The sequence below is a fragment of the Lissotriton helveticus genome, chromosome 11 (genome assembly GCF_964261635.1).
Source record: "Lissotriton helveticus chromosome 11, aLisHel1.1, whole genome shotgun sequence".
NCBI lineage: Eukaryota > Metazoa > Chordata > Amphibia > Caudata > Salamandridae > Lissotriton > Lissotriton helveticus.
The window spans coordinates 440,437,382-440,462,195 of NC_136072.1; the positions used below are offsets into that span (position 1 = coordinate 440,437,382).

At 43.8% G+C, this 24,814-nt stretch overlaps 1 protein-coding gene across 1 annotated transcript in view; it reads right to left on the reverse strand.

The window, feature by feature from the left end:
• The window catches only part of LOC144790816 (guanylate cyclase soluble subunit beta-2-like), a 449,936-nt gene that overhangs the window by 109,260 nt on the left and 315,862 nt on the right, over positions 1-24,814 (reverse strand). The window contains exon 10 of the mRNA XM_078665492.1: positions 16,387-16,707. Within this exon, the coding sequence (XP_078521618.1) occupies positions 16,387-16,707 (321 nt within the window). The remainder of the gene's footprint in view (positions 1-16,386; positions 16,708-24,814) is intronic.

Here is a 24,814-nt window from a genome sequence, read left to right on the forward strand (position 1 = left end):
CCGAAGGGTAACATTTACTATAGCCACTCCAGTCTGTGCAACAGAAAGGAAAGCGTTAGAATCCCAATGGGTAACATTTACCATTCACACTCCAGTCTGTACAGCACTAAAACAATATTCCAGTTCAATCAAATAAGATATGTTATTATCTCTATCAGCTGACCAAAAATATAAAATAATTAATATACAAATGGTACATACAAATTGTATAAACAAATTAAAAAAATAGTTAAAATGTTTCATATTTAATTACAATTTTTTTAATTTATTAATATTTTTTTTTTAAAGAACATTTATTGTGTCAGCAAAGAAATACAACCATGGGCCTACAACCACTCCGGCCGGCCGCTATTCAAATCGAAAAGAGAGCCATACATCAAAGAAAAATACAGCGGCACGGAAATCAATGTCTGATGAGCATCCAGGATATAACATAAGAGGAAATGCTCGCTGTGAAAATAGGGATCCAACAAGGTTCATTTTACAATAAAGGAAAATAAGATTAAATCAATGCCGTACAATCATACACGCTCCTACAATAGTAATCAAGAAGCAGAAAACCCGCCAGCAGTGCACATGCATTCGAAGTAATGGGGGTAGGGCATTAGAATCAGGATAGTTATAAAAACACATACAGTCCGTTGCAAGCTATGCCCCAGCCCACAAAGCAAAACACACTATAGGAAACATAGAAGACGACGACATCGAAAAGAAAAGGACAAAGGGCCATAAAGACAAAGAAAGGACAAAATAACAATCCCATCCCCCTACCCCCCACCCTGCACCCCTGCAGAAGGTTACGGCCTACCCCCCCCCCAGCAGCGTGCCTGTCGCCCTAATTAGAAACCCGAAATATAGAGAAGAAGAAGGAAAAAGGAGAGGAAAATTATTGGAGAAGGGCAATTGAACCGGCCATCCGGCCCCTTCCCACCACCGCATGCAATAATCATCTGATAGCAATGATAGAAAGGACTACGAAAAAGAGTAACCACTTACATCACAATCAATTATAACCCCGCTGAGTGTCCCCGAAATCACCATCAACCAACAATGAGTCCCACCACGTCCCAAACAGTCTCACCCCTGGCCTCGCCTATCCATAGCACCAACGTACGCCTCGGTCTCAACCGGCCTACAAAATAGAAAGAAGGGTCCAAATGTTCCAGGAGGTTCTAGAATTGTCGTTGCTCCATGGGAATTTAACCACCAGACCCCCGCCGAAGATGCATGGCGGAAACCTGCCCGTGGCAATATCGACACCGATAATAACCTCCAATCCGAACACAATTTCGCCATCCATGGAAAAAGAATCACACAATGCGGCAAGCGATGAAACACCGCCGATGCAGCCCAAAACACAGATCGATGTCGTACCGTCACTTGCCGAGCAGACAATGGCCCCGATGAGTCAATCACACGTGCAATCGGTGTACCCACAATAGTCACATGAACCAAGTCTATCAGCGGCTCTACGGACGTAAACGTAGCGGAGGCATTCGTCGGTGGCACAGAAGCAGGCAGTTCGCCGCCCACACAAGATTGAACCAAGTCGACGTGGAGCGGTGGAATAACAATGGCGGCCATCCTCCTTCCCAGGTCCCGGGCCGCTTGGATCAGGGACATATGTAGGGTTGTTAAAGCAGCCAGTACATCTCTGGACGTGGGCCCTTCCTCACGTTTCCGGCCCCCGGGACTCTCTTGTACAGCGGTTTCTCTGCCCGGATGGGGGGCACGGAAAGGGGCGCCATCCGCCATTCCAGCCGTTACGGCCTCCTCCTTCCCCATCTCACTGCAGGGCCGGGCCCTGACCAGGACGCAACAGGATTCACAGGAGGACCCCAAAAATCAAGGTAGGCATCTCAACGGAGGGTCACCAAAGGGCTAAACAAAATCTCTGCCGCTCCCCGCGAGGCACCCGTCCGTCCCGGGAGAAGTTATTAATGCCCTGGCATCACACCGAGGGGGGGCCGAGGATCATGGGCCCCACCGGTCCTGCTGCAGCACACCACCCGCAGGGCAACCTGCTATTTGGAGTAGGTCAGCACTGTCGCCTGTGGCTAGCGGATCTCAGGTTCCCACCGACCGGCTCCCCACCACAGCCAGAGGCCGCCGTCGTTGCAGTCACGGCCGGATACTCTCCTCACTCGAGATCGCGGCTCCGGCACATTGAAGGCCGCCAATCAGTCGGAGACAGAACTTCAGGTCTATCGCACGGAGAAGCCTCAGGAGCAGATGGTAAGTGGACGGTAACTTTCGCCAACTTCAAACATACAATCATTGCGCAGGATAATCGCCAGGATATACGTGCGGGGTGAGAGGGCTCCCGGAGCCGAGCGTTTACGCAGCCATCCCGGTCGCCATCTTGGCTCCTCCCCCTCATTTATTAATAATTTAATACAAATCCCATATCATACTCCCACAAACTGAGCAATACACAATTCAAATATAACTAAAATATAAAATATAAAACAACTCAATTAAATATTAAATAATATATAAAATAAATATTAATACTTATTAAATATTTGTTAATTAATAATTGAATGACTTCCCACCCGATTCCCCTACAAACAAAACAACCCAAAATATAATTATTAAACAACTTACCTATTTTATAATATATTAAATATTTAATTAAACATGAATAAATAATTGATTATTACTTAATTAGCTTCCCATCTTATACCCCTACAAACATACCTACCCACACCTGAAATATGATATAAAAATAATTAAGCAATTTACCTAATTAATGACCTTTTTTTTATTGACATTTTTTGTCAGCACACATAATACACAAAATACAGTTTAAATACATCAACTGCAATAAATAAAAAGGTGTGTAAACATACCAGAACAGAGCAGCCAGCTCAAATAAAAATATAAATATAAGGTCCTAAATCATTCAAATTAATACGGTCACTAGATCTTGTCGTGTGTTTATACAAATAGTCACATTAGCTAATACTAAGATCCCAACCAGGTAGCAATCGGTTCCCATAACTGGCTTCCTTGCCTTTTTTTCCGAATACCCTTTGTTCTATAGAGCGCCATCTCCAAACGATATGTTGAAAGCAGCCTGGTTTGCCAATTGACAAAGGATGGAGGATTAGTATCTAGCCATTGTGATGTAATGCACAAGCGATACAAGGCCATACATATAAATATCAAACCCTCCTCGACAGCCGACAACACTTTTCCTTGCCATCCAAAGATTACCATTGTTGCAGTAAGCTGCACTGGAATACCCAGACTGCCCGAAATAAAAGTCTGTATTTCCCTTATAAAGTTGCTAAGTTTAGGGCAGTTAAAAAACATGTGAGAAGCGTCAGCAGCGTACTGTCCACAACGATTGCAGCTAGTTCCCCGGCCAGTATTCCATTTTGCCAGTTTTCCCAGAGTGTAATAGAGCTCAAAGAACATATAATGCTGGCTCTTCAGAGGGCCATTGAACAATACATTAATTGCAATTTCAATGCTTCTAGACAAATTGACCCCTTCAATGCCGAATTTGTTAACCCATTTTGTCTCCTGGAATTCTAGATCGTCTTTAACCTTATTCAAGAATAAGTGATAGAGGGGGCACATTTTGCATCTGGACTTAAGTAGCTCAATGATCTCGATTTTTTGTAAAGTAATTGCATTTTGATTTTTTTTCTGCTCACAATAGCTACGCAGCTACAAGTATTCGAAAAAGTCCCCTCGAGGTACGTTGTATTTACTTTGTAGACTTTCAAAAGAAATAAATTGTGATCCCAAAAACAAATACCCTAGGGAGCAAATTCCCAAACTGTACCATCTTTTCATCACGGGGTCAACAAAAATTGTAGGTAAAAAAGTACAATTCTGGAGCGGGGTATAAATGTTCAAATTCGGGCCGATACCCAACCTCTTTTTCGTTTTCCTCCATATTACGTATGCGGCTAGCACCGGCTTAAACCTAGTTTTTTTTAAATAGCTGGGCTCGATAATGCAATTTATACACTGCTTAGATTCTTGCCCCAAGAGCATCTCATAAATTGAGGGAGCCGCGAAATCAGGAGTTGGGTCTATAGGTAACAGTAACACCCCCATATTTTGTAAAATTGAGATCCAATGATATAATTGGAAATCAGGGATCCATCAACCTCCTCTTTCTCGGGGCAGAATACATCTATTCATGGCACGCCGTGCGCGATGGTAATTCGGCGTCCCGCTTCTGTTTAACCTCCTTGCTGCCTCGTAGCTACCTTGCTAGCTCCGCTCCACAAAGTACGCCTTTTACTCAGCCTAGAACGGGGTAGTTTTTCATCGCCTTCGACCTTATCTTCGCCTTTATCTCTCCCAACACATAAGGGGTAAAAGCCCTTCACGCGGACCGCTTTCCGGATTTTCACGGAGGAGGGGGAGAGAGCTGCTCACACAGCCCACGCCACGGTCGCCATCTTGCCTCCAAGCAGTTTTATACCTAATTAATGATCAATTAAATATTAAATCAATAGTTAATAATTGATGAAGTATTACTTAATACCTTCACACCTTAAAACCCTTACAAATCCAAAGACACATGCCAAAAATATCACAAATCTACAATAATAATACAATGTACATAACTAATTGTCAATTAACTATTTCATAATGAACAATTAATTAATAAATGATGAGCTAATTAACTTCCCACCATATATCCCTACAACCAAAACAAGCTGCACCTAAAATATCACTTACAAAATAAAATAATTACCCAATTTGCATAATAATCAATTAAATAATTATTTATTACAATTATTAATTTATTACACTTAATTCACTTCCCACCCTGTACCCCTGCAAACCTCGCAGCCCACTACAACACTATAAATCACCATTAACAATTAAATTAAAAATTATAAATAACTTACAATTATAGACTATTATTTAAAATTATTAACAACAATTATACACACAATATATAGCATATACAATTAAAATATGCACTAAAACACATAATTTGAAAACTATATTTTTTACCAAATTTTTTTTGCAAACAATATTGAAAACACTGATACTATTGTTAACAATATTACGTACCTAAAAATCGATATTTATATCCGAAATATTTCTGTGTCAAGATAGTACAAACTTGATATTTGTGTGTCTCGATATTCATGACTCGATATTTTGTCCAAATACCCTTTAACTACATCAGGCAGTTCTAATAGACTTTAAACCTGGACTCGTTGTAATTAGAATACTCAAAAAATCCTGCTATAGTAAAAATAATCAACAAATGTTGTTTGTGTTAGAAGTGTTTTTCAAAAGCCCATTAATAATCAGAAGGTCCTCTTGATGATAGTGTAATTTTATGCATATCCTAAGAATATACCCAACTTATTGTGGGTGACTTCTGATGCTATTAACTGATATCTCGCTTTGGTCAGGGCAGACCTACAGTTAAGAGTGGATTTCTCACTGTGTTAGCAGTGACTTTGGTAGATTTTGGTTAATAAATTAGGATACTAGAGGAAGCATATTAATAATGGTGGTGGGTTGGCAGAAGGATATTAGGTTTTTTAATATTTTGGGGAGAGAGAGATGATGGGCTGGAGCATGGAGGAAGAGTGGCAAGAGGATAGGCATTTTGTTTTTCACACCTCAATAACTCTGATCCCCCTCCATACTAATTCATGGAATCTGCTTGCACTGGGTGCTCATTATAAACAACATAAGATTTTAACTAGGGTAGCTATTGTTTTATTGTATATGATGTAATTTGAAACCTCTTAGTGTAAAAAACGTATTAATAGGTGCATGTCTATATTTACGTGTTGTGCTCAACCTCTACTACAATTAACTGCTTTTGAGTGAAAATGTAGCGAACTTTGAGGTGTATGAAAGACCTACAAAAAAGAGCAATACAGAACAAAACAAAAACACAATACAATAACACGCAACACATGGCAATACAAAATAGTACAATAGCACCATAGAGGCATGGTTCTTGGAAGTTAATGATGGCACTGCCACAATAACCTCTGTCTGGGATTCGTTTAAAGCTTTCTTGCGCGGACAAATAACTAATAGGTCGTGCTACAAGAATAAAAAGTATAAAGAAGAGACATTGAAACCAGGCTGAAAGATGCAGAGGTAGACCTCTCAGTTCCAGTCTCTCCTGAACTCTTACAGAAAAAACAAGATAAGATCACTGGAATAAAATCTGAGTTTGAAAATATTTTAAATATCAGGCTTACTCGGAGGTGGGAAGCCAGCAAGATCTCCCATTTCGAATATGGAGAGGGAGCAGGTAATCTCCTTGCTTGGAAGAGTAAATCAGACCAAGCAAGGAGTTATATTAAGGAGATCAGAAATCAGAGGGGTGCGTTAGTCACCGATGAGGAAATCAGGGAAGCTTTTCGAGCCTTCCTCCAATCCATCTATCATGAGGATGGTGGGATGGATAGCGGGGTGGCCCAGAGGTGGATGGAAGATATCTCGCTTCCCGCTCTTAGCTAAGAACAACAGCTAAATTTAGAAAGGGAATTCTCCTGTGAGGAAGTAAGGGAGGCTATTTCCAATAACAAGAACGGTAAGGCCGCAGGGCCGGATGGCATACCTTCTGAGATCTATAGAATTTTGGGTGACCAGGTTATACCCTTTATGACCAAACTTTTTAATCAGATTTTGCAAGAAGGCCTACTGCCACCATACTCATGGAACAGCGCCACTATAGTATTGATTTTGAAACCAGGGAAGCCGGCAGTCAACTGTTGGTCTTAAAGACCCATTTTGTTATTGAATGCCGACTATAAAGTTTTTACTTCTATATTGGCAGCACGAGTGGGTGCAGTGGCTGGGGACATCTTACACTCAGATCAGAAGGGTTTTGTGAAAGGTCGGCAGATATCGCATTTAACTTATGACCTAATTGGGGCCATAGATCTGGCTCCAACATATTCCATCCCTTTCGCAGCCATGACTTTGGATGCCACCAAGGCCTTCGACAGGGTGAATTGGATATACCTGTCGGGGGTCTTGGGTAATTCAATCTTGGTGAGTAGTTTTGCCGTACTGTGCAATCTATGTATAGGTGCCCCTCGGCTAGACTTCTGGTAAACGGCAGTACTACGGCACCCTTCAATATAACTAGGGCTACTAGACAAGGCTGCCCACTCTCCCCTCTCCTCTTTGACTTATACATTGAGCCTTTCGCTCAACGACTCAGAGAGGATGTTAACATTCAGCTGTTTAGGTATTGAGAGTGGGAGAGGAAGGTAGCCCTGTACGCCGATGATATTTTGATCTACACTGCCGACTTAGATACGGCATTTCCAGCTGTGATCAGTCTAGCCCAGGAGTTTGGACTAGTGTCGGGGTATGAAATTAATGCTGCAAAAACTGGGATAATGGTCTGGAATCAGCCGGAAAATCAGTTTCAGCACCAGATACGCCCTAGAATGAGATACTTGGGGGTTAACGTGCAAGACATAGCCAAGATCGCTGAGTTTAATCTGTCTGCGGTGTCGAAAGAGTGTGCAAAGCTAATGAAGACCTGGGCTTCGCTCCCCCTCTCTGTCATTGGTCGAGTCAACTTGGCCAAAATGTCAATCCTCCCAAAAATCACTTTCCTTCCTAATTGTATCCCTCTTTATTTTGGGAAACCACAAATTGATAAGACTCAGAGAGAAATTAATTCTTTTGTTTAGGGCTATTAGTATTCTAGGCTAACTTGGAAGAAGCTGAGAAGGCGAAGGGAGAAGAAATGCGTTACTTACCTGCAACTGCAGTTATCCAGTATTGGTATCTTTCATAGATTCACGTGCCTGAATCATTCCCCGTCGTCGGGATGGGAGTCCCCGGTACATAAATAAAGTAATGTCACATAGACATATATACATAGTAATGGGCCAGAGGCCTCTCATTAGTAACCTATCCATGTACTTTTGTGAAAAGGACCACATTTTGGCCGTGAAATGCTCTGCTTAGTCAAAGGAAGACCTTTCCTAGGTTTGCTAAAAGCAACGAAGAGTTGGTTAGATTTTCGAAATGTCTGAGTTCTGTGAATGTAGAATGTAGAATTTAAGACAGCGTTTGAGATCCAGAGAGTGGAGAGACCTCTCTGCTGCGGAGTGTGGATTCGGAAAGAAAGAGCGCAGGACTATAGGCTCATTAAGATGCAAGTCAGATGGGACCCTTGGAATAAATTTAGGATTAGTCCTCAGAATCACTCTGTCATGTTTGAAATGGAGGAAAGGGTCTTGAATTGAGAAGGCTTGGAGGAAAGAAGAATTGGAGGAAAGGGTCTTGAATTGAGAAGCACTTACTCGTCTTGCTGAGGTAAGCACCAGTAGAAGTGCCGTTTTCCAGGAAAGATATTTGACATCAGCTTTGTGTATCGGCTCAAATTGATGTTTCATTAATTGAGCAATCACAATGTTCAGCTGCCAGGTAGGCGGTAAAGTCATCACTGGAGGGAATGTTCTGAACAAGCCTTTAAAGAAACTGCTTTATGAGTCTACTGGACCAGGGGGAAGCACCAGCCGAGGAACGTCTGAAGCGAGATGTTGCGACCAGGTGAACTTTTATAGAAGTATGAGCAAGTCCTGAGCTTGCCAAATGCAGCAGGTAAGGCAAAATCTGCGCAGGAGATGAAGAAAAAGGATGCACTTCCTTTGATTTGCACCATATGCAGAATCTTTTCCACTTCAGGGAATATGTTTTGTTGGTACTGGCAGCACGAGCTAGGGCAAGAACAGCTCTGCAATCTGGTGGGATGTCTAAGTTCTGGAATTCTCTAAACTCAGGAGCCAAGCAGATAATTTGAGAGATGCTGGATCTGGATGCTGGACTTGCCCTTGGTTCATTGTGAGGAGATTGGGGAACGGCTTCAATGGGATCGACGGTTCCAGCGATAGGAGATGAAGCTCCGTAAACCCGTGCTGGCGCGGCCAAGCTGGAGCTATCAAGATAAAGGTACAATGTTCTGCCTTCAACTTCCGGAGGACCCTGGGAATCAGGGGAAATGGAGGAAATGCGTACGCAAAGACGTTGAACCATGCGATCAAAAATGCATCCCCTAGAGACCCCTTCTGGGGACGCCAGCTTGCGTAATGTTGGCATTTGCCGTTCTGTCTGGTTGCGAAAAGGTCCAGGTGAGGCGTGCCCCATTGGGAGAAGATGTGATTGAGAAGCTGCTGATCCAGTTCCCACTCGTGCCACACAGCGCTGTCTGCTCAGTGAGTCTGCGAGGACGTATTCTGCACGAAGGGAAATGTTGTGAAGAAGCAAGCAATTCCAGATTTTCTGAGATTCGTGAGATAACATCAGAGAACGGGTCCCTCCTTGCTTGTTTATATAGTGCATTGTTGTGGTATTGTCTGTCCTCACAAGCACTGGGGAATTTTTGATCCGAGGAAGAAATGCTTGAAGCGCCACGTAAACTGCTCGTAACTCGAGAAGGTTTATGTGCAATTGGCGCTCTGAAGGGGACCACTGTCCGTTGATTCTGAGTTCTTGGAGGAACGCACCCCAACCTTCCAGCGACGCATCTGTCGTTATGATATGCTGAGAAACTGGAATCAGGAAAGGCAAACCTTGCAAAAGGTTCTGTGGGTGAATCCACCACTGTAGAGCTTTCACCATGGGAGGAGTCACACGGATGACACCGTTGAACGATCCTGTACACTGGATCCATTGAGTGGACAGCGCTTCTTGAAGAGGGCGCATGTGCAGACAGAAGTGTGGAACTAACAGGATGCAAGAAGACATCATCCCAAGCAGGGACTTGTAAAGGCGCACCGTGAGGGATATTCTGGTTTGTATGCGGGCCGCTAAGGATGTTAGCTTGGTTTGACGCTCCTGCAAGGGAAATGCTTTCTTCTGTGCCGTATCGAGGACAGCGCCTAGGAAAGTGAGACGCTGGGAAGGTTGAAGGACAGATTTATCTCAATTGAGAGTGAGGCCCAAGTCGTTGAAAAGTTGAAGACAGGCGTTGGAGGACTTGGCCACGCAAAAGAAGGCGCCTTGACGAGCCAGTCGTCCAAGTATGGGAAGACTTGGTGATGTTGCTGCCGGAGATACACAGCCACTGGAGACAGGCATTTTGTGAAAATGCGTGTCGCTGATTTCAGGCCGAAGGGCAACACCTGAAACTGGTAGTGTCTGCCCGCCACAGCAAACCTGAGGTATTGTTTGTGATTCCTGTGGATAGGCACTTGAAAATAAACGTCTTGAAGGTCTAGAGACACCATGAAGTCGTTCGCATTGAGGAGTTGTAGCACCTCCTGAATGGACACTATACGAAATGACTGTTTTTTGAGATACTTGTTTAGGTTTCTTAAGTCCAATATAGGTCTCCATTTTTTCTCCTTCTTTCGGATCAAGAAAAAAAGGGAGTAGAACCCCTTGCCTCGCTGACCACGAGGGACTCTGTGTATAGCACCTTTCAGGAGCATTACTGACAGTTCCAAAAGTAGTAGATGTAAATTTTTGTGGAGCATTGGACGAGGAGGAGTCTGAGGCGGTGTTTCTATGAACTCCAGAGAGTGTCCGAATTGAACTAGTTGAAGGACCCATCGATCCGTAGTAATCTTTTTCTAATTTTGCAGGAAAGACGAAATTCTTCCTCCAATCTTGCATGGCAGAGAAGAAGTGGAGACCTGTGGCAGAGAGAAGTCATTTTCTTCTGGCAGTGTCCTTCTTTCCTCCTCTACCACGTAAGGAAGACTTCGTGTAAGACGACTGCTGCTGTTGTTGTCTCTGTTGTCTCTGTTGATATTGTGGCTTATATGGCTGATTTGAGTTGTAGGAGGACCGGTAACCTTGAAAATCTCCTCTTGCAGAAGATTGTCCTCTCCCTCTTGAGCCCCGAAAGGGAGGACTCTTAAACTGGAGGGTACCCAGTGCCCTTGCCGTATCGGTATCTTTTGTAATACCTTGAAGCGCCTCAACGATGTGTGCACCAAACAGAAGTTGGCCATCGTAAGGCATGTCAAGCACTTTAGTTTGAACTTCCGGACGGAAAGTAGTAGCTTTCAGCCAACCTTGGCGTCTCAGCACCGCAGCCCCAGCCAGTTGGCGAAACTCCGTCGATGCGATATCCATCGCACAATCGATTATCTCTGAGGCTGAGCGTTCACCCTCTAAGAGAATCTTCCTAGCCTCCTCTTTTTCTTCCTCCGATAAGGATCCCAAATATGGGGCAATATCAGCCCACATTTGAGGGTTGTAACGTTCGAACAGTGACAGAGAGTTTGAAGCGCGCACTGTTAACGCGGACATAGACGAAAAACGCTTCCCAATATTATCCAGTTTTCGGCCGTCCTTATCAGGAGGTGCAGTGAGTGCAGCAGAAGGATTTTTCGACTTACGCTGCACTGCTTGGGAAATGACCGAGTCCGGTTTGGGATGGCCCGTAAGGCATGTCCGGAGCCCTATATTTCTTGTCCAGTCTAGGCAGCACCGGGGGCAAGGAAGAAGGGTTTTGCATGATCTTAAGCCCCTGATCCCAAATGTAGTCGATGATAGGTATGGACCTGACAGCCTTTTTGAAGGGTTCCTTAAAATCAAAAAGAAAACAGTCTTGTTGTTGAGTTGTAATAGGAATTTTGAAATGCAAAGCCGCCCTTTCCAGGATATTATGGAACGCCCCAATATCTTCCGGGGGCGAATCGGCTTGCGTAGGCACAGGAGATGCCAGACATGGAATGACATAATCATCCCGTTTGTCAGGTGAGTCCTGAAGTTCCCCTTCTTCATGTTGCTGCTCCTCCTCTTCCTCATCTGAGGATGGTGGAGGTTGTGAGGGAGCAGGGTCAGGCTGAAGTATTAGAGGTGGAGGCCGAGGTCTAGGTGGAGGAGAAACCACTGGAGGTGGTGGAGGCATAGGCGTAGATGGGAACCTTTGTTTATAATCCGAAATCAAAAACTGAAGGTCAGTGACTATAGATGCAGGCAGACATACCATAGGTTGAGGAGGAGGCTGGAATTCCTCCTGGTAATATATTTGTTCTTCCTGTTCTTGTTCCTCATAATCCGAGCTCTCGTGGTATTTTACGTTCAGTTCGGATGGGCTAGTAGCTGTCTGGAACATAGAGCCATCATCTGAGTCACCGTCATCCAGGAGAAGTGCAGGTGGTAAAGCCTGGACTCTGCTCGGAGAGGTTAAACCCGGAGTTAATGTGCGTTTGGTAATTTTTAGATGAACATATGCACTTTTCAAAGTAGGTTCCGTTGTCGTCGTCGAACCCGTCGACGGGGTGGTAGTCGACGGCGGGACGTCGACGACTGATCCAAATGGCATCGTCGACGATGTCGGCAACGGTTGCGGCGGTTGCGGCGTCGTCGGTGACTTCTTCGTCGACGGCCTTGTCGGTGACGGCGACTTCTTTATTTTAATTATAAGTGAAATGGACCTACCCGTCGACGACGAGGATGTTGTAGACGTCGACGTGGACATTGAAGAAGACGCCACAGAAGTGGAGATGGTAGCTGTCGACGCCGTCACAGGCAAAGCTGACGAAGTTGTGAAGGGTTTCTTGAAAGTGGAGCAGTCCTGAGGAGAAACCTTCACAGGCAAGGCCTTAGAATGAACCTCTGAAGACTTTGGCGTCTTCTTTTGAGGTGGCTCCAAAGATGGTCCTGGGGATGTCACTCTAGGTCTTTTAGGAGAGGAATGTGGACTCCTGAAGGAACATTCACTCTCACTAGAAGAGACTGCCTGGTCTTTATCTTTCAGTCTCTGTAGCCATATCAAACGGCGGCCTTCCCTGTCCTTGAGGGTCTTTGTTGAAAAAGTCCAGCAGACCTTGCAATCTTTTGAAGAGTGTTCTGGGTAGAGACAATAAAGACAATCCTTATGCTTGTCATCCACATGTAGCCTCTTTTTGCCACATGAAGCACAGGGTCTAAAAATACCTTTTTTAGGAGTATCAGCCATAGCAAACTGAAAACCCCACACAAATGAAGAATTTCTAAAGAGAAAAGTACTGGAAATCCAGAGAAGTAAGGAAAACTGAGCAGAGCTCAGTGGAGACTCCCTTAGCACGACGTGCGGTAGAAAATCTGAGGGACTAGAGCTACTGCCAGGAAGATTCTAGAGGGTGGTGATAGCTGATTGGCTCTTGGCCAAAGTTTGGTCCTTTTCACAAAAGGACATGGATATGTTACTAATGAGAGGCTTCTGGCCCATTACTATGTATATATGTCTATGTGACATTACTTTATTTATGTACCGGTGACTCCCATCCCAACGACGGGGAATGATTCAGACATGTGAATCTATGAAAGATACCCCTAATACTGGATAAGGGGGGTCGCACCTTGCCTGATATTCAGATCTATGCCTGGGCCTTCCAATTTTCCCACGCTCGTATGTTACTGAAAATGCCAGTCAATATTGGGGTAGGAGGGATGTTTTTAGCAATGCTACAGGGGGCACACTTACCGGTGGAGGGTTTTTTGTTCAAATTTGGGGACGTTAAGTATTTTTAAAAAGTTAGGCTTAAGGTTTTGCAGGGTCTGGGTAAAACATGAGTAGATTTGAGGAGGTTGGTCAATCTCGGATACTTTTCTAGTATGGCCCCCTATGGGAGTCACCTGGAGGTCCAGGGTGTTTGAGGGATAGCTTGGCGGCTCCTTTAAGGGAATGTGGCCTGGCGGTCTGGGGGGACCTAATCCCAGATGGCACTCTGATAACATGGGAACAACTTAGAGAGATGGTTGGGCCTGGTCTCTCCAGATTTAAATATCTTCAGTTGGCTAGTTGGGTCCAGGCACAGCTTCAAACAAGTCAGGGAAGCCTATTAGGGAGGGGTATCGATTTAGAGTACAATATAGTGACCAGACCCCGTGTGAAGAAAGAAGTTTCTTTTTGGTATCAGGAACTCCTGGAGGCCGTGGATGGAGTATTTAATTTCACCAAGGAACTGTGGGGAAGTGTTTTACCAGCTCAAGAATGTGAGATTTTGTGGCAGTCCTCACGTAAACTATTATATGAAATCGTAAAACCGTCTTGGCTCAAAAGGAATCACCTGTTCACCATCCATAGGGCCTATTTTACTCCACTTAGGCTCTCTAAAATCAATAAAGAACGGCCTGTATGTTGTAAGAAATGTGGGCTGGCCTCGGCCCCTGATACCCATTGTTTAAGAAGTGTCCAGTTCTGATCCCTTTTTGGGATAGTATTGGCTGTTTTTTATCAGAAACAATAGAAATCCCTATCATCATCAGTTTAGCCTTGTTTTTTTTTGGTTTACAAGAAAATATTAGAGGCCCAGCAAGATCACTACTTTTTTATGCTGTGCTCCTAGCTAGAAGACAAATTTGTATAAAATGGACAGACCCTACCCTTCCCTCCTTTTTTGACTGGCATTCTTCTATTCTGGCAACTTCTAAGTTAGACTTATCGAGATCAGGCAGCAAAAAGAAGAGATCATTCTGGAGCATTTTGAAAATAAGTCTGAACTCGGAGTTGAGGGGATAGTTTTTTTTTTTCTTCTCTTCTCCGGTCCTATGATTATACTGCCTGAATACTCCAAGGCTAAGTCGGAAACCCTCAGTATGGGCGGGGGGTACAAAGACAAGGTCATCTACGCCCAGAGGTTTGCAAGAATGGTGTTATCTCTGTGGGTGCCTGGTGTACGCTCCGGTAAGTCTAATGCAAGTAGGTGGGAGACTCTAGTTCCCAGTTGCCTACGCCTCTCAGCTTGCTGAGTGAGGTTATGGACTGCAGGTGTGTGCATTCAGGACGAGATTGGCGTAAATGAGGACAAAAAAATATTTATTAAAAAAATTAACACAATAAGAATATAGTGACACAACATAATACAATAAAACAATATCACAAAATATAAAAAGTAACCCCAACAGAAAGCAACACAAGTTAATATCCCAATATGAAAATAACCTAAATGCAACAAAATACCAACGCAAACACACTACAACACACCAGAAAAACAAAACAGAGGAGCACAACAAAAGAATATAACATCACAACAAAACACACAACATAAACACTGTACAAAATAATATAGCAACAACAATCACAACACAAAAGCTGCACCTAACAGAACACAAAATAGCAGAAAAACATTAAAAAGAGCACAACATAAGACTAGCATGTTTCTCTGTAGATATGGTGTGCTGTGTGATTGTGCTTTGTTTTGTTAATTTATTTTATTTGTGTGTTGTGTTTTGTGGTGTGATGTGTGCTCTGTTGCTCTTTTGCGTTTTGTAACAGACACATAGGGCCATATGTACGACCAAGTGGTGGAGCGTGTCGTTAGCCTCCTGGGCTTATCGACACACTCTGCCACTTTGGAAACGCAAGGCTGCACCTTATTTACAAGAATTTGGTGCAGCCTTGCGTTTCCCCCTGCGATGGAGCTAAGTTTCACAACTTAGCACCAACGCAGGCACCCTTGTACCAGAGTCTGTGTGCATGGGAGGATTGTTTATGTGTAGGAAGGTGTCCCTTCCTGCACACAAACAGTCGTAAAATACAATTTTGTAACTTTCATGTGTGCTGCTTCATGTAGGAAGGGACACTTTCCTGTACTGAAACACACCATTGCATTTTCCTTTTTCCATGTGTGCTGCACGAGGCAGCACACATGGGAAAAGCAAAAACAAGAAGAAATAATGCATTTCTCCTCGTTTTGCCACCTTAAGACCAGGGTTTTCCTGGTCTTCATTTTGGTGCTTCCTCCTATGTACGCCACGCATGTTCATAGAAGGCAACGTAAAATACAATGGGTGTTGCGGTGGAATGCCCACCACAACACCCACTGCACGTCTCTTTCACGCTAAACATAGCGTGAAAGAGTGCCTTACGTACAAGGCAGCGTTAAGCCATGTTAAGTGGCTTAACACTGCCTTGTACATAAGGCAAGGCCCATATCGCCACGGGAACGTCACAAAAAGTGGTGTTCCCGTGGCGATAGGGGCTTGTACATATGCCGCATAGTTCTGCTGTGCAGTTATGGTGTTATCGTGCTATTTTGCTGTGCTGTTGTGTTATATTGTTAAGTTTTTTTGTTATTGTGTGATGCTATCGTTATAGGATTGTATTGTTACATTGTATTGCGTTGTTGTACGAAAACCGGAATTAATATGGTTAAACACAATTTTTTACGCAATTCTACCCCAACACACCCATATTTATGGTACAATGCCAAAGTGTCTTTGCGCCAAACACTTCATTAATTACTACTGAGGACATATACGTTTTGCACTTCCATCCAGAATGTCAAAATCAGTGTATGAGCAAAAAAAACATAACATGACATAAGAATGTAATTGGCAAGAGTCTTCTCAAAGAAAATATGTCGGTAAGGGCAATCAAAATAAATGCAACAGCTATTCAAAAAGTCCTTTGGGACAAGATAAATCAGTGTAATATCCCCTCTGAAATCAAACATGGCGTGTATTCACCTGCCTCGACTCTTTTCCCCTCTTTGAGTTGGTTGGCGACGTGCCTCGGGAGCATGGCGTACAGCAGCACCTCTGTCTTTCTCCTCTCCGCCTCGAGATGTTTTGACAGGATCCGCAGCTCTTCTTTCTTCCTTTCAAGCTGATTGGACAGCTCCATCTCCGCGAGCCTCTGTTGGTTGAGCAGGATCAGGTCTCTGGTGACATCATGAGGCGCTATGTCTGAGATGTGCATCTGCCTCTCTTCCAGCTCGTGCAGGGTACGCAGTAAGGGAGAGCACAGGTACAGCATACACTGGAACGTCTCCATCCACAGCATCTGACCTGAAACATAATAAGTGCAAAATCAACAGATGCTTTACTGCCATTGCACATGAAGATATCGATTACTAATAAATACAGAAGTCTTAATTACCTGGACAAATTAATTAAGCATCAGACGCAAAAATGATTAGTTAAATGCATTGGTATTTAACTTTTTATTAACATGCAATATCTCTTTCAGATATAAAAAAGCTCAACACTGTGAAACCTACCCTAACTACGGTGACTGCCAAATTATAGGCGGATGCCACGAGGAAAGCCTTATGCACCAGGAATGCTGTCCCTTAAAAACCCCTTGAGTGCTGGCCACGTTCAACGGACGTCGCGTGCACTACCTTGGTAGTGCTGCGCACGTCCGTTGAACGTCGCGGGCCCGCCCGCGCAATAGAACGTTCCGCACCTGCGCGGAACGTTCAGCGCGGCGGAGGGGTTAACTCTAACAAAAACAATCCCAGGGACAAAATAGCATTACCAGGTCACTAATTTGCAGAGACCTTCTTTTTTAGACTTTGAGTTTCATAGGGCATTTCTGCCAGCAGCCAATGCTTACTTTTGCATAGAAATGTTAGAATTTAAGCTCAGATACAATTAACACGTAAGTCATACTTAATCATTTTATTTCCATTCAGTGCATTCGCTTTATAACTGTAGTCCCATTCGGAGTAAGGGCTTTTAAGGTCTGGTTTGAAAGTGCAGCTGTAACCAGACCTTATAGGATCAACAGAAAAAGAGTTTAAAGAGGAATTTCTGAGAGAGAGGCTTGGAATTCTTTTTTGGACTGGTGGATAAGCATATACTCAACACAGCAGTACAGAGTTGGCTATAGTGACACGTCACTGATTAAGGCTATAGGCCTGAATTGTTAATTAAGAAAATTAACAACAAATACAGTAGACCTAACTAATTTAAAGTGAAAAGCGTATTTTAAAGCCCATGGGCCTTAAAGGATTTATATTTTAGTACACTGTGTTAAAGCTTGTAGGCAGGTATTTTGTTATGGGGAATCTCATAGATTACCATAGTAGTCAAGGGTTTTTGGTGTTGGTTAACCTTTGCGACAAATGCTGCAACTCCAAGATTACCACTTCGATAGCACTGATAAGTCTTAGGAGGGTTAAAATAATGACTTGCCAAATGTATTTTGGGTATATTGAACATTTTAGGACTGTGTGCCTGTGCTTGCCTTGATGGATAGCCTTTGCAGAAAAAAAACTAAACAAACTAGGCGTGTGGGAAATTCGTATAATTTGCTTTTGCTTAATTACTCAAATTTGGTCAAAATTAAGTGCAATTACACAAAATGCAAATCCTTCTTTCAGCACTATATATGTTACTGTGAAATGACATGAGGGCGCATTTTGTACTATAAAATAGTTCGAAACACAAAAAAAGAACAAATAGCCACTGTTGTTCAAAGCATTTGCAGTATTTTTACTGCAAATGGCTGTTTGCAGTACACTTTTACAGCAAATGGTGTCTTATTACATGACATGGTTTAATTTTAATAATTTTGAGTACCAAGTGTAACACGAAAATCCCAAAATTATGCAAATAATGCTGCTGTAATTAACATTTCGCCTGGGCCAAAGAAACCTCTACATGCATATACCTGTATAGAGGGTCTCTGGGTTATCCGTCTTCTCTCTGTTCGAGTGTCAATCACATTCTGCTTCTCTCCATGACAGCATACTGCATGAAGCAATGGATTAGCTCATTGCTATATTGTAGTGGGAAATAACATCATTTTGCCTGATCATGTGTGCACATTCAGCTGAAAAGAAGTATGATTCACTGCCTGGCTTTTTAGCAAGCTATTTAGTTGTTCCTTTTTCCATCTGCTAGGAATAGGGTTTCTGGTTGGTAGTGGTATGTACCATGTCCAAGAAGAAACCATCACTCTAGTCAGGGTAAGCTAGGTAGATACACATTAAAAAATAACTTGCGCTCACCCTTTGGTAGCTTGGCACAGAGTAGTCAGGCTTATCTAATGTGTGAAGTATTTGTGCAACACACACACACTCAGTAACACAATGAATACACCACAAATATACTCCACACAAGGCTAGAAAATTACATTATATTTATCATTTTTACATAGTAAAACAAGACCAAATGACAAAAATCCAAAAAGTAGAACCAAAGTTATGAATTTTTAAAGATTAAATAAAAAATCTGGTGCTTAGAGTCATTTAGCGCTTGGGAGTTACTTGAGGTTCCACTGAAATGTAGTAAATCCAAAGTTCAGGCTGACCACAATGGAGGGCAGACTGGCTACAGAACTCACGCAGGTCCAGCTGAAAAAGTACCTTTGGATGTTGCAAGTGTCGACGTAGAAGACTCAATGCATCTGTTCCGACCCGCGCAGGTGATGAAAGCTTTGTCAATGAACACCTTTATGACACACGCACAGAGTCGTCGAGCAACATTGTTTGTCATCGTCAAGCTGCGGAGTCCATCGAAGTGATGGCATTTATCGGCCCCTGTGTTAGCATCAAAGGGCAATGCATTGATTCCGATCGCAGCAAAGTAATCACTGTGTCAATTTTGATGTTTCTGGACAGCAGCAATCACCTTTCAAGAGCCCAGGACTGAATTGGCACCACTTGGAAGGGCAGGCCTCACCGATGGCAGAGTCCAGGTGCTATTGTAGAGCTGAAGGATGTCTTTGATGGCCCTAGACTTTGGAACAGGGGGCAAGTCAGCAAGCCCTTGGAGTCACTCTGGGCTCAAGAGAGATGGGTCTAGTCCTTGTATTCAGCAGGCAGCGGGGCAGCACAGCAAAATAGAGAAGCAGTTCTTCCAGAGCAGCAGTGAAGCAGAGTGGCAATCCTTGTACCACATTAGTCTTTACTCCTAGCAGAGTTTTTACCTGTCCAGTAGGGTACTGTCTTGGTAGGGCCATAGCCCCAGTCCTTGTGCATTTGAAGTGGGGGTGACTTCAAATCAGGTCCTTGAAGTCCACAAGTCCCCTGTCTTCCCAGCCCTTGCTCCCAAATATCAGTAGGGGGTAACTAGCCCTTTGTGTGGGAAGCAAGACACTGCCTATTCAGGTGGAAGTATCAGCGCCCCTTCTTTCTTCCCACCCAGGTAGAGCTATCAGAATGCAGATGAATGTAGATGAGTTCTCTGTCACACCCACCCTTCCTGTGTTTGTAGATGTCTAGAGGGAATGCACAACGTGTAGCTGTCACCCATCCCAGTCGCGTATTGGAGACAGGCTGCAAGGCACACAGAGAAGTAAGAGCAGAGAAATGTACACTTTCTAAAAGTGGCATTTCTAAAACAGTAATGGTAAATCCAACTTCATCAGTAAATAGGATTTATCATTACCATTCCAAAGATGTTAATCACAATGCAGCTTCTCCAACACAATGCAGCTACTCTAATCAGGAACTACAGCTTAAAAGTGTATTAAGGAATTCCCAATGTTGACCTATGAAAAGAGTAGGCCTCACAGTAGTGAAAAATTAATTTGGGTGTTTGTCACTATCAGGACATGTAAAACTTAAAAGTGCATAGACTACCTTTTAGTTGTGTAATACCTAGCCCTTAAGGCTACTTTGGGCATACCTTATGGATGGCTTGTGTGTAATAAAAGGGAGTTCAAGACTTGGCAAGCATATGTCAACCACGTGTAGATGGTACCATATTTTCTTTTTTTTGTCTACTTTTCTTTTTTGAATTTATCTACCTTATGCTTGTCGAGTATGTGTGCCCGTTTAATTGTAGATGAGTAATTGAGTGAATTCAAGAGTGAGTCAGTAGAGGGATGATTGAGGGCAAGGATGAGTGACAGAATGCATGTATGATGACTTTTTGAGTTCCTAAACTCATCAGTGGCTGGAGAGGCACTTTCAGTTATAAGCCACACCGACTGGCATTGTGAATTTGTGTTTCTACGACTGGTTCAACAGTTTTGTAACATGCAATAGCTTCGCAGTTAAACAGGTTTCTCTTGTGCCGTTTAACATGGCACTGTGAACACCTAAGTTATCTGAAATCCTAAATGCATATCTGGTCTGTGTGATCACCTCAGAAAGAGTTACAAGTGAATCTTTGAGTGTTATGCATGCTTCATGTGGCGTGAGTCATTGCATGTTATTTTATTTCAGCTCTGGGGTGGATGATGGGTGCTAGCGGTCAGAGTTAAGGACACTGGGAAAGTGCCAAGTCTTGTGGATTAATTTTATTGTACTCATAGCAAGAACATATAGTGACATCTTGCTACCAAACTGACCATGTAGGTCATATCGCCATCTTGATGTGATCTTCATGGCTAACGTTTCCCTGCCTGAAGCTCCTGGAGGCTAATTTGTATTAACCTCCAGCGTCAGCCCTCTGACTGTGGTGTGAAAAGTGCTCCCCGGGCAAAGTCAAATTCCTAGGTTTGGGGAGGTTTATTTATTCCTCAAGTAGGATGGGCAGTTAGGGTGGACCCAGTAACTTCATATACTTCAAAGAGGTCTACTCTGTGGCAGGCAAATGTTAGCTTACATCTGGAAAGCTCCCTCCTTTGATCCCTCATGCAGATATGTACCAAACCCAGTGGGGGGAAAGCTTCCCCAAAACTGGCTGGAATGTACACATAGGAGGGGATGCTCATTTTCCTGGAGACAATCCTAGGCATGCACACAGGTTCTGCACAGGGGAAGAAGGTCTTCCATCTTGGATTTGGGGTGTGAGGGGCAGTGTGGAATTGTTAGCAGTAGGGCAGACAGAAGCTGCTGCAAATGTGGGTAGGGTTACCCACAGGAACATTACCCAATTGGTTAGGGAGAGGACAGGAGTCACCCAGTAACTGGTGCTGGACATAAATGTGGCACCCCCTACCCCCTGAAAACACTACTGGACCAGAAGAAGCTCAGAAGATGGCTGCAATTACTGTATGTGACCTGACAGGAGCCCCGAAGTACTGGACCTTCTCCCTTGTGTTCTGAGGACATAGACATGGGCTCCAAGGTTCAGTAGGCTGACCCCCTGTTCAAGCTACAGGGGGTACAAAACGCTATAGGAGGTATTTTCACGCTATAAGAGGCAATGGCCCAGGCAAATTCCAACTGGGCCTTTCCTGGACTCTGCTCGTTGGCTCTGCTGGACGGAGTCCTGACCCCCACGTGCTGTTCCTGAGGTCCTGGAACTCCTGGCTGAACGTCTCTTGCTTCCCTTGAAAACCTAGGACTTAGAAACCTTGCAACATCCAGACCTCTGGGGAATGGGATAACCTGCCATGCCAAATCACCCAATGTGCATTGCAGCTGGACTGAAGAATCAGGTTTCTCCCACTCAGAGCTTCTCTGCAGCAGAAAATTTGATTTACGGGAAACTTGCACAGATGGTATTTGGCCTCATGAAGCCCTTGTCAGACAGAGACTGAAATATTGCCCTGCTGAAGAATTCTACACCCCGAAAAAGAGACTAAGTTACAACGTGGAAATTTAGAATGTGTGAAGGCACCAAAAATACCCAGCCAGCGAGCTGAAGTCCTTGGGTAGAAAATTAAAACATTTTCATTCAGAGCTTTTCCAGCCAAAACCGACAGCTCCACTGGGACCACATCCAACCGCTATCTGGCCTCGTGGAGCCCTCTCCAGCTACAGCCTTCTAGATTGCCATGCTGAAGATTTTTTATTCCATTTTAAAGACTAAGGGGCATATTATCAAGCAGGGCGATAGGCAATTATCCGTTTTCGGCCGTTAAGCGGCGAGAATTCTATAACCCTATTAGCAAGCTGTCGCTAACTGATGTTAGCAACAGCTTTTAGGCGATAGCGAGCGGTTTGGGGCCCGCTTTGCATGTCAGCGATGTTTATCGCTAAAGACATGCATAGTGGGCGTACCCAACCAGTTAGCCACTGAAAGCAGTCGCTAACGTCGCTATCGCCTATTAGCAAGTCAGGCGTAACGATGGAAATATTCGCGCTAAGCGTGAATATCTCAAAATACTAACACCTGCCCAGACCAGTTCATAGCCATGTTATCCAATGGGAGGTGGATAACATGGCTAAGAGCATTTCGTCGCTAATGCGTGAATATCGCTGTATTCTCAGCGATATTCACGCATTTTGCCGCTATCGCTGGATATTTTAGCACAATGGAGAAAAACGTTGCTAATAGCATGTTTTCTCCGCTAACATATCCAGCGATAGGCAGCGATAAAAAAAATCGTCGCTAAGCCTATTTAGCAATAATTATCGCTACTTGTTGGTAATATGCCCCTAAGTCCCAAGGCAAAACCTCAGACTGGGTTGAACCTGGTTTCTGAGCTCAGGTCAATTTAGTGATTTTGAAGGTTCATCCTTACGAGCCCTGTGATTATTACTTGAAGTGAGTAGTCACCCACCTGAACTAATAATCCATTTTCTATATACTAAAGTGTATGAATGGTGTGTTGGGCAATCCACCAAAAAATACAGTTTTCCTTATATGCTCCTGAGCTGTGCCCTCCTCTTCACAATCCCAAGTCCAACAATGTTGGTTTTCCTGAAGAGGAAAAGGTGGCATGTGGAAGTTTGTTCTATGTCTTGGAGAATGTTTTTTGGAATAGGCTGAACAGCAACATCAGGACTTCACGTGTGGGCACATCCATGTTACAAGCGACAGATGCATTTAAAGGTTTTTATCTTACAGAACATTTGTAATGCTTGCAAAGCGCTGTGGCAGGTTCTAGGCATGCATGGAAGTTTACTTACCTGTCCTCACTTGTGCCTGGCTTTCATCCTCAGTTCCTGGTTTTATCATGACTTGTAAAGGACTGAAATGAACTGAGGTTCAGCCATTGTCCATTCCTTCCATCTGATCTGCTGTCCAAGCTCCACTATAAGCAAGAAAGTGAAATTATATTGTCTCACAAGTTAAGTTTGTTTCCAATTGTCATGACTGGCGGTGCCAGACCAACAGCCACGCTGGTCTCACACAGCACTTAAAAATAGTGAAAGAATCAACCATGTTTAAGTGCATGCTCCTTGTTGTACAGCACATTCCGGTGTTAACCAGCGAACCCATAATAAACAGATTTTAGAAACAATAATGATGGATAACTTCCTAGAATGCTTGCTAGTGCAAGTAATCACTGAAAATCAGCTTCCAATCAAGGACTGTTGCTGTTGCCCATCTCTCTGAATGGCATATGATTTTTATTATTTTAGGAAAGAGCAAATGGCCCTGCCATCAGCATCTGTCTTTAGTGATTCGTTGCTTTTTGCAGGCTAGTCTGACTTGCTCAAACTTATTCAGACTGGAAAGGTGAGTACAATGAGCCCCGCTGTGCGTGATTGAAATGCTTGTTGATCCAAACCAGACGCATAACAATCCGGTTGCAATAGTCTCTGTTGGGTGGGAAGAGAAGAAGCAGCAATGCAGGTGCATACAAGAGGAGACACCTACCAGAAAAGTATGCAGCTGCCTCAGTGGCAACCAACATAAAGCTGCACACAAATATAAACCCTCAACTAGGGTTTCCCTAGCCCCTCATGTACATGGAAACATGCTACACACCTGCACCTTACACGGTGGGAGTTGAGCAGTCAAAGTCAGGAAAGACTGCAAATGTTTAGCATGATGACCAGCAGGCAGCTTCCTAAATCAGTGGGAGAAAGACAGGTCTGTGCACCAGTACTAAGGATCAGCCACCACCAAATGCCAGATGTATTATGGCCAGGGCATGGAACTGTGCACACCGAAGTAGAATAGACGTTCACTTTAGGTGAACCATCGTTTGCAGCACAGTGAATTACACAGTAACGCCCCATGCAGGTGAGTGCAGTGGGGTGGGGCGTTGGTGGGGGGTGGAAGTGACAAACAACAGAATAGAGAATGTAAAATAACTAAAACCACTTACCTTGAGCTTGCCGCATCGCCAATCCAGCGATGTGGCGGGCGCAAGATAAGTGGTTTTATTTATTTATTTATTTTACATTCCCTATCATGTTGTTTGTCACTTTCACCCCCCACCCCTGCCCCGCATCACTGCACTTACCTTCACATGCCGCCACTGGAACTACTTTGTGTGTCATCCTGGTCGGGCACCTGTCCGGAGACTCTGAATACAAGTCCACAGAGCAGGAAAACATATTGGGATAATCACAAATGGTAAACTATAGATCACAGC